Raw genomic sequence first — 10,402 nt, 5'->3', positions numbered from 1 at the left:
CTTCCCCTTAATTATGCTTCATGTCAGATCTTGTAATAAAAACTCAGGTTGGATCTATGCAGCCGAACGAATTATTTCCTATAAATCCTTGATTGCCATCTATTTTGGTTGTGCTGTTTGATCATCATAGTGCTTAAACTGCTCACCCTTCAGCTATTTTTCCTCTTCTATCTAAAAGAGCTGCGACTCAATATAAATTAACAGAGAGCTCTTGCTAGGTGAAGACGATCCTAATCAGTTGTGCCATTTGCGAGTTGCACTCTGTTGAGCTTCATCATGAACTCCATCTTCTGGCTCATCAAACCTAAGGCCATCATTTTCGTGATAGTCTGCTTGTCGTTGGTCTCCAGTGTGGCCAGCGTGAGCGTCACCGTGCTCGATGTGTTGGATATGTTAGCAATTTTTCGATTAGATTATTCCAGAGATAAATCATGAGCATGACATTAACAAGATTAAACACATGCTAACATTTGATCACATAAGCACATAATGCACAAACAGCTGACACATCTACATATAACGCTGCTAGTATGACCAACACAGATAAGCAGGAGTGTGCTAAACGAGTTATGCCCTCCAGTAGGCCAGGTCGAAGCCGCCGCCGCGGCAGCAGTGGAGCCCTCGGCGGCCTTCTTCCCAGCTTCAAGCTTCTCAGTGGCGAGCTTGTCGGCTTTGGTGGCCATGGTGATGATGAAGGCAGCGCGGACGTAGATGAAGCAGATGAACGGTGGCAAGCAGTCGCGTAGGAGATGCTCCTCAAAAACTTAATCGCCCCTCTCCCGGACAACTTCGCCCATTTGTTTCACACACTGAGATGTGACCTTTTGGGTGTGTGACGAGTTAAGTCTATGTATCCTAGGCTACGTATGCTAGGCTACGTATGCAATGATCTTAATTGATATGTATGAACAAATCTTGGTGCTTATTTCTAAGTATCCCAACCTAATTTGATTAGACGATAGATTACCCTTCAAGAGCATGGGGCAGTGCTGCTCAATAATACGCATATGATTTTGTATTCAGTGAAGAATTTGTCCAACAATATGTTGGTTATTTTGTAATCGTTCGGTCTGTACTAAAAAACACTTCCCAGTTGCATCACGAGTCATGACAAACACAGCGGGCTTGCATAATTGAGTTGTAGTTAAGAAGTGGGGCGTTTTTTATACTGCCAAGTGCATGTATATATATATTCAAGACCAACGCAGAGTCCTGGTTTTCTATTCAGTGAAGTTAACACAAAGTCTTTGTGCAGCTGAGTCGCATTAACTAATTCATCTCAAGGTACCTCTGGCAAAAATTAGAACACATAGCTCGAAGAGCAATCTCAAATAAAATCGATGAGCATCATGCAGACAGCAGCTAGCTTGGCTGGCATCACAATGGGTTTTCCTACTGCCATATACAAATGCATCATCTTGACCTTGGAAATTTGGAACATTTCCTGGTCATGACCTAGGCGCTCTAGTGTCTGGCTCCGACAATGTCCCTTCATGCTGGATTTGTCTTGTCCCTATCCCCAAGTTATAGTGCCTCTTTTTCTTGTTTTTTTGGGTTTTCTTTCGGTTTTCCCTAATTAGCCGAGAATGTTATGTTTTCGGGTCTGGTTTTCCTTATAAACTAGGTCACACGTGTTATGTTTTTTTTTTGCGGGTGACGTTATGCGTTATGATATTCTTTCTGCTTCTTTTCATTGATGTACATGATGTGACGCGCCATGGACCCTGCACACCAATGAACTCTCAACACGAGGTACATTTTGTTTTGTGCGTTCTAATGAAACCATGCCAGCTTGAAACAGGGCAGTTTGCTCGTCCACAAAAACCAAAAGGACACCCAATATTCCTCATATATACTCCCTCTATTGTAATGAATAAGATGCGTGCATGCATCTTTAAATTCACTTTGACCACAAATTAGACCAGTCAAATATGGTTTATATGTGAGAAAAGTATACTATTGAATTAATATTCAAAAAAATTATAAAGGTATAATTTTGGAGTCACAAAACTATATGTTAGTCTAATTTCTGATCAAAGATAAATTTTGAGATACATGTGCGCCCTACGTTCATTGGAATGGTGGGAGCGAGTGTATGTTTCACATGGCGTCATGTCCCATGGTGTCATTTGCTAATGAGAGAAAAAGGGCTCCACTCTGCTTCGTACAAAGCAGCTAGATTACCAGCTGGTCGGACAAATTTGAGTAGGTCCTGTGCTTATTTCTTGAGATACAACTACATACTAGCCCGATCTGACAAAACATCAACGACATGGACTCCTGGTCCGTTGCTCTTTAAAATAGTTGCACTTAGTAAAACTGTTAGTTTGGCTTGGTTGGGGCTAGACGACTGAATAGAGAGGACTCCCATTCCATTGGTCTTTAAAATACTTGCACTTAAGTAAAATTTGTTTGTTTGGCTTGATTGGGAGTAAACGACTGAATAAAAGACAAGGGCTCCCGGTGCATTGGTCTTTACAATACTTGCACTTAGTAACATTGTTAAAACGCTCCACTACTTAACCACTCCATTATGCAAGCATGGTGTGTTTGTCGTGACTGACAAGCCAATATGATGGCTCATCGATCCCCTAATTAGTTTAAGCCTTTCGCAAATGAAGGTGACTTGTATCCAGTCTTTGTGTAGCATTCTTGTAAACCGTGAACCTCCCAATCAAGCCAAATTAACAAATTGGCCGGCATCACGACATGTTACTTACTCTCCTTTTAATTGTCCTTTTCAACAACAATGAATTACTGTTCCTATATATACAAACACATTGTCTTACTTGTTGGGCCGTCAACCAACAAATGGTGACTCATATGCATTGTTGTGATGTTGATTCCAATGCATTTAGGTCATATGTAAAACAAATATACACGTCATTCAAAACTGGATCAAATTACGTATGGTATAACGTCATCTTTTTTAGAGAAGACTTGACTTAAGCATAACCCAAACCTTATATTCGTAGGAGCATGCACAGCGGGGCACACATTCATACGCCCACCTGATTACTTCAAGATTAAAATAATTGCTAGGTCATTTTGTGTGTGTTCTACATTCTAATTACCTTAGATGGGGCATTGCATGTAGCTTTTAGCAGAGTTGCGTGCTCCAGCCATCCCACCTTCCAGGCTTTTTTATTTCTTGTCCAAATTTGAATCAAGTATATATTTTGTAAACAAATGTCCAATTTAATTTTTAGTTTGCATAATTTTGTCTCTTGTGACGAGGACTTTCAAACAGAGCAATCTTGAATACGTTTTGACAACTTTTAAAATTTTACGAAGTATTAAATATTTAAACTGGATAGTTGCGATATTAAGTTTTTACGAAGTTTCATTTTGCTTTCATGTTTAGGGGTTAGGGTAAGTGTTTTAGGATTAGGGATTATGGTTTAGAGGTTATGGTTTAGTGTTTAATTTTTACTTTCTGACACTTGGTGAATTTACCATTCGTTCCTATCAAGTTTTAATAGTTCAAATTTGGTGAAGTTTTATGAATTTGTCAAAATGTATTCAAAAGATATCTAGTTTCAAAGCCCTTTTCACAAGGAATATATATACAAACGAAATATAAATTGGACTTTTGGTTCAAATGATACAATAGATACAAAGTTGGAAGTAAGAAGAAAAATATGAGAGATGGGGTGCGTGGAGTATCACTCTTTGAAAAACTGCATGCACGGACAACACCCGAAGTAATTAAGCCCTAAACACATGCACATGTTTGCGAATTTTGATGCCATCATGTGACTCCCTTTCCATTGGTCTTTAAAATACTTGCGCTCAGTAAAATGTGTTTGTTTGGCTTGATTGGGTGTAGACGACTGAATAAAAGACAAGGACTCCCGGTCCATTGGTCTTTAAAATACTTGCACTTTGTGTTGTTGTCAAAACTCTCCACTACTTAACTACTCAATTATCCAAGCATGGTGTGTTTGTCGCGACTGACATGCCAATATAATGGCTCATCTAGCGCCTTAATTAATTTAACTTTCCGCAAATGAAGGTGAGTTGTATGGGGCCTTTGTGTAGCATTGTGTAGACTGCAAACCTCCCAATCAGTTGAAAATAATAAATTGGCCGGCATCACGACCAGTTACTTACTTTCTTTCTAGAACGATACCTATTGCTAAATATAAAAACGCATTGTCTTATTTGTTGGGCCGTCAGCCAACAAATGGTGACTCACATGCATTGTTTTGACATTGATTCCACCACATTCTTGGTCATATGTAAGACAAATATACACCTCATCCATGACTGTATCGAATTATGTATGGTATACATGTCATCCTTTTTAGACAAGACTTGACTTAAACGTAACCCAAACCGTATATTCCTCAGGGCACGCACGACAAGGCACACATGCATATGGCCAACCGATTACTTTAAGATTCAAAAAGTTGTTCGGTCATTTGCATGTGTTTTACATGTTAATTACCTTTGATGGGGCCATGCATGCACCTTTTTCGAAGAGTTGCATGCTCCACCCATCCCACCTTTCATGTTTTTTAATTTCTTCTCCAAAATTAAATCTATTATATATATTTTTAACCAAATGTCCAATTTAGTTTTTGTTTGCATATTTTCGTATCTTGTGACGAGGAATTTCAAAAAAGAGCACGCTTGACTACATTTTGATAACTTTTAAAAATTTACTAAGTTTTAAATATTTAAACTTTATAGTTAAAATATTAAGTTTTTACCAAGTTTCATTTGCTTTCAAGGTTTAGGGGTTAGTGTAAGTGTTTTGGGATTAGGGCTTATGATTTAGGGGTTAGAGGTTAGGGTTTAGTGTTTAAGTTCTACTTTCAGAAACTTGGTGAATTTATCATTCGTTCCTATCAAGTTTTAGTAGTTGAGATTTGGTGAAGTTTTACAATTTTGGCAAAATGTATTCAAAAGATATCTAGTTTCAAAGCCCTTGTCACAAGGAATATATATACAAAAAAATATAAATTGGACTTTTGGTTGAAAATATATAATAGATACCAATTCGGAAGTAAAAAAGAAAAAAAATGAGAGATGGAATGGGTTGAGTATCACTCTATGCCGAAAGCTGCCAAAAACTACATGCACGGGCCACACCCAAAGTAATAAGCCTGAAACACATGCACACGTTTCTGAATTTTGATGCCATCATGTGGCCCAAAATGTTCATGTTCCCGCCTGTGAATGTGACAAATCTCCTCTCCCAAAACCTTACAAAAAGGAACAACAAATGGTTTATTTTTTCAATAAATAGATGATTTATTCTTTAACCTTATTACAATTTAAGAGGATTTATAATTTCATGTGTAGTTGATATGCATGTTGCTTGAAATTTACTTTTATGAACGAAGCAAGTAAACCAGGGTTAATAAGAAATCGGTTGGTCATAACACTAGGATTTAATTCAGCAACCAATCCATGACTAGCAGATGAAACGGTAGCCACATGGTAGTCTTGTCTTGTGAAAGATGAAACAATAAAACCTTGGTTATGTCAATGATTAGGAAAGAAAGATATGACATAAATGAGGGAAAAACATATGTGCATTATTATTTATCACGCCCCATCAACAATAATATATTATTATCAGCAAACTAGCGGATGACTTTGAGATGGATGCAAATGCGCATCAATTTACCTAAGCATGTGGAGTGCTTGAGGTCAGTGGCGGAGCCAGAACTTTTGTGACTAACTAGAGAATAACATATGAAATAAGACCACACAATCAACTGTCTGAGTACACAACATAAAAAATAGTACCGAACAATCCGGTATTCAAATACAAAACATAAAAAATAGCACCAAACTTCGGAACCTCAAGTCCACATTAATAATGAATGAAATTATAAATATAGTAGTCATAGAGAGGTAGCTTCATAGTAAACTAATAAACAATGCATCAATATTTAGTTTCAAAGAAAAGAATAAAGTTGAGATTTGACAACAAAATTCCTGGAACCAAACTCGCTATGTTGCCGCACAAGTATAACCATCCAAATTACCATCCAAACATTCATGATTATAAACTAGGTGTACAGAACAGACCCCTAAATCAAAGGCTAGACTCAAGAAAGTCATGATCATACCCAATTGCCAATTCCTCCCCGCGCGACTCAAAATTTAAGCCTTATTAATCCTTTAAGTAAGTTAGCAATCTTACCTAATCAACGAAGGAGAAGATGAGTACTCAAGGATGCAAAAATCGCTCCTGGTGATGGATCCGCTCAGCCTGTTGCCGGCTGGGCATCTAGGTTAGCGTCCGCTCGCCGCTAGTCTGTCTCCATGGTACATGTGAAACGAATAACCAAAGTGTGGAAAGGGCTGCGAGTGATCATGTTTCATCTCAAGTACATTGACTGCCCGGGAAAAATATCTTTATTGCTCGCTCAAGATCGACTTACCTTCCCCAAAAATAAAACGAGTCTATCTTTTCACTACTATGATCTTTTAGTTTGCTTAATTATCATTGATTATTTCTCAAAATACCATGTGCTCATTTTAATAAAAAACAGAAATCTCTGCTTTCTAGATCATAGTGGCTTGCGTGAAGAAAACAATCCATATATATGTTTTATGTTTTATGGCATCTGCTAGCTTTCCTTGTCTGGATTTCCGTTGGTGGGTGGATTTTTGAGGGGCGTGGAAGGTGGGGGGATTCCGTCTATGCTATTGATTGTGAGCATATGTGTTTTCTGTGGAAAGGCGTAAAGTCAGATCCTTACAAACACCCTTACATAAATAGAAAACATACATCCAAATGTTTGAGGTGCTGAAGTCTTCTACCTTCTACATCTAACAGTGGCCTCCCTAAGCAAAACTCGTTGTTGACTAGCAAACTTGTTTAAACCCAGGAGCTTGTAGAACCAGCGGTCCGGAAGTCGTCGATGTAGACCAAAAGATGTTGGCAAACGCGATCTGCGTAGCAAATCGCTGGCCCAGAGAGAAAAATCGAAGAGGGCAATACTGTACCGACCCCGAGCGTCAGCACAAATCCGGACAAAGCCCCACCTAGATATAAAAGAATCCAGACGACATAACACTAACTGTCAGATCGAACACCAACTACATTGAGAACCGCCACATCGAAGGAATCTTATTTGCTTGCGCCATCCTGCCACTAGAGAGTTGAAACCATGGACAACCAAAGACTCTAAATAAATAAACCTAGAAACACACGCTGGACATGATCCCCGAGTTCCCCTTCCTCCCGCGTTGCTGGGGGCGAGTGGAGGCGAGGGAACCCCGGTGATGGTCGTAGTCGGGTCGCCCACTTTTTCTCTCTCGGCGGGTAGGATTTTTCGTGCGTGTGGTTCGCTAGTAACTACTTGGATCGTATATATGGTTTTAAGCATATGCTTAATATTATTCATTGCCAGTCCCCAAGCCCGGGAAAAGGAGGAGGTCAACCATATATAATTTGAGGATTATTCCCAAAGATTCATGCCTTTTTCAATATCACCATATTTTTCTTTTTCCAGCTAACAGTTTTTTCGTTTTTTGTTTGATGGGGTTGCAGACTGTCTCAAGGGACCAAGTTTTCCTGGTTTTAATTAAAACTAAAACACACTGGAGGTCCTAAAAGTATTTAAAGTGTGTCAAGTAGATCCTAAAAGTTTGAAAACGTTCATTGCGGGTCCTATATGTGCATTATACGCGCGACTTTTAGGACCTACTTGACGCACATGAAATACTTTTAGGACCTGCAGTGAATGACTTACATAGATTTAAGACCTGCAGTGAACTATTTCAAACTTTTAGGATCTACTTGACACACTTGGAATACTTTTAGTACCTCCAGTGCATTTTTAGTTTTAATTAATGTTCAGTCTTTGATTTGTCCGGTTTTTAAGCTTACACAAACCAAAACTATATCAAATATATTTCTTTTTCTATTTTGGAATTTTATAGTAATACTACTACGGAGTACTCTAGAAGATTAGCAGTCCATATTTGAAACTTTGGTGAGAGTTGACAGCGAAGTAGACTACGGAGTGCTCCAGTATAAATGCAGAGGAAGCAGAGAGGAGACAATTGCAAGCAGAGAGGAGACAATTGCCCACGATACCTCGACGACGGCAGCCATGTCCGCCGCGTACGACCGCACGGCCGACCTCCGAGCGCTGGACGCCACCTGCTCCGGCGTCCACGGCCTCGCCGCCTCCGGCATCACGCAGCTCCCCCGTATTTTCCGCGCCCCCGACCACCACCACGAATCACGGCCACCGCAAGCTCTCTTCCAAGAATCGCCCTCGTCATCGGCGTCCATTCCGGTGATTGACGTCGGTAGCCCCGACCGCGCCGCCGTGGTGGCTGCCGTCGGCCGGGCCGCGGCGGAGTGGGGATTCTTCCAGGTGACGGGTCACGATGTGCTTCTCGAGTCTATGGCCGCGGCGACGGACGCTACGCGGGTATTCCACGAGGCCGACGGCTGCGAGGGCAGTGACAAGGCCAGGCTCTACTCGCGTGCGCCTGACAAGGCGGTCAAGTACCACTGCAACTTCGACCTGCACCAGTCGCCCGTGGCGAACTGGCGCGACACGCTCTACCTCCGCATGGCCCCTGACCCGCCCGACCGCGGCGACCTGCCGGACAGCTGCCGGTGAGTGCTCTGCAGGTTCCCTACTGTAATTCCTCCATGGAGATTCGTTTACCTGCTTGAGAGTATCTGATGATTGCATGATTTTCATGGTGGGATTGGGAATGGAACCACCTTCACAGTTTCTATTAATGTGATATTTCTCATTGAAATGAAATAAGTTCTTGTTAAACCACACTAATTACTGTAGTAGGTAAATGAGATTTAATATTAATATCTTTTGTTTATCATAGATACTATTGCAAATATCATTTCTTGTCTTTCTCTACGTTTTTATCACAGGAGCAATCTACAGGTAGTACTAATGGTTACTCTTTCCATTCCAAAATATAAGTCTTTTTAGAGATTCCAATTCGGACTAAATAGGGAGCAAAACAAGTGAATCTACACTCTAAAATGCGTCTATATACATCCGGATATAGTCTTTGTTAAAATCTCTAAAGGACTTGTATTTAGAAACGAAGGGAGTAGTTTATATCTCAATGGAGTATGTATTGTTAGTGTGAGTTCTTGACTATTGAAAACGTGTCGTGAGCTAAATTGTCCAGTGAAATCACTTCCCACCCCTTTTTGTTGTGAATTTTCACTAAAGTTTATCTAAATGACCTGTTTCATAAAAAACATTCGGCGCTAACATGTTGATTTGCAGCGATGTGTTGTTCGAATACGCCAAGCAATTAAAGATGTTGGGGAAGACTTTGTTCGATCTGCTCTCGGAAGCTCTTGGGCTCAAACCGAGCTACCTGACAGATATAGAGTGCAACCAAGGACAGGTGATAGTATGTCACTACTACCCTCCATGCCCCCAGCCTGAACTCGCCATCGGGACAAGCCGGCATTCAGACTATGGCTTCCTAACCATACTTCTCCAAGACGAAATTGGTGGCCTTCAAGTCCTCCATGATGACCGGTGGGTCGATGTCACACCGACACCTGGAGCTTTCATCGTGAACATCGGTGATCTCTTACAGGTATGTATACTGTGATATTGTGATACATCTCATTCTGAATTGTCTGTTCAACATATGGGTGTCATGCTTGATCATTCTGAGCTGTTTTGTTTTGTTAAAACAATGTCCAGCTGGTCTCCAACGACGGGTTCAGGAGTGTGGAACATAGAGTTTTGGCGAAGAACACTGCGCCGAGGGTATCGATCGCGTGCTTCTTCAGCACGCAGTTCCACCCTGCCTCGACAAGGATGTATGGTCCAATCAAGGAATTGTTGTCCAATGAGAATCCACCGTTGTACAGGGAGACACTTGTAAGAGATTACGTGAAGCATTACTTCTCCATCGGGTTAGATGGGAAAACTGCGATCTCTGATTTCAGGTTGTGAGTTATGAAGTTGAGTTTATGCCCTACTTGTCTAATGCTAAGAAAGTGATTGTAAAATGGCAGTATAACTGCCAGAATACTGTATAGTGTAGTGTCAAAAACGCTCTTATATTATGGGGCGGAGGGAGTACATGAGTGCACTAGTTTGGTCTTATTGTGCACTGGTACAGTAGCAGAACTAGCACGCTACAAAATCTTCATCAGATTCAACTTTCTCTCATGGTTTGTGAACATCTTCCCCTTAATTATGCTTCATGTCAGATCTTGTAATAACACAGGTTGGATCTATGCAGCCGAAGGCCCCGCCTACGGTCAGTCGGGCCGGCGGGCATCGGATTATTTCGTGTAAAATTCTTGATTGCCATCCATTTTTGTTTATGCTGTTCGAACATAATAGTGCCCAAACTGCTCAGTTTTCACCAATTTTTCCTCTTCAATCTAAAAGAGCTGCTGCTCCATATAAATCAAGAG

General features: G+C 40.7%; 1 protein-coding gene across 1 annotated transcript; it reads left to right on the top strand.

Annotated features, from left to right (window-relative positions):
* Positions 1-8,081: 8,081 nt before the first annotated feature.
* LOC123184283 (1-aminocyclopropane-1-carboxylate oxidase homolog 1) lies at positions 8,082-10,201 on the top strand. Its single transcript, XM_044596431.1, has 3 exons — positions 8,082-8,599; positions 9,246-9,567; positions 9,678-10,201. Exons 1-3 carry the CDS (start codon positions 8,082-8,084, stop codon positions 9,930-9,932), a joined length of 1,095 nt encoding a protein of 364 aa, XP_044452366.1. The 3' UTR covers positions 9,933-10,201.
* Positions 10,202-10,402: the final 201 nt, after the last annotated feature.

Source organism: Triticum aestivum, chromosome 2A (genome assembly GCF_018294505.1).
Source record: "Triticum aestivum cultivar Chinese Spring chromosome 2A, IWGSC CS RefSeq v2.1, whole genome shotgun sequence".
Lineage (NCBI taxonomy): Eukaryota > Viridiplantae > Streptophyta > Magnoliopsida > Poales > Poaceae > Triticum > Triticum aestivum.
This window is presented reverse-complemented; position numbering and strand designations above follow the sequence as displayed.

What these genes read in the sequence shown, in the direction of transcription:
- LOC123184283 (XM_044596431.1), top strand. Translation starts at nt 8,082, where the DNA reads ATGTCCGCCGCGTACGACCGCACGGCCGACCTCCGAGCGCTGGACGCC. An exon ending in GACCTGCCGGACAGCTGCCG is followed by an intron (nt 8,600 to 9,245) that starts GTGAGTGCTCTG and finishes GTTGATTTGCAG; the next exon opens with CGATGTGTTGTTCGAATACG. An exon ending in ACATCGGTGATCTCTTACAG is followed by an intron (nt 9,568 to 9,677) that starts GTATGTATACTG and finishes AACAATGTCCAG; the next exon opens with CTGGTCTCCAACGACGGGTT.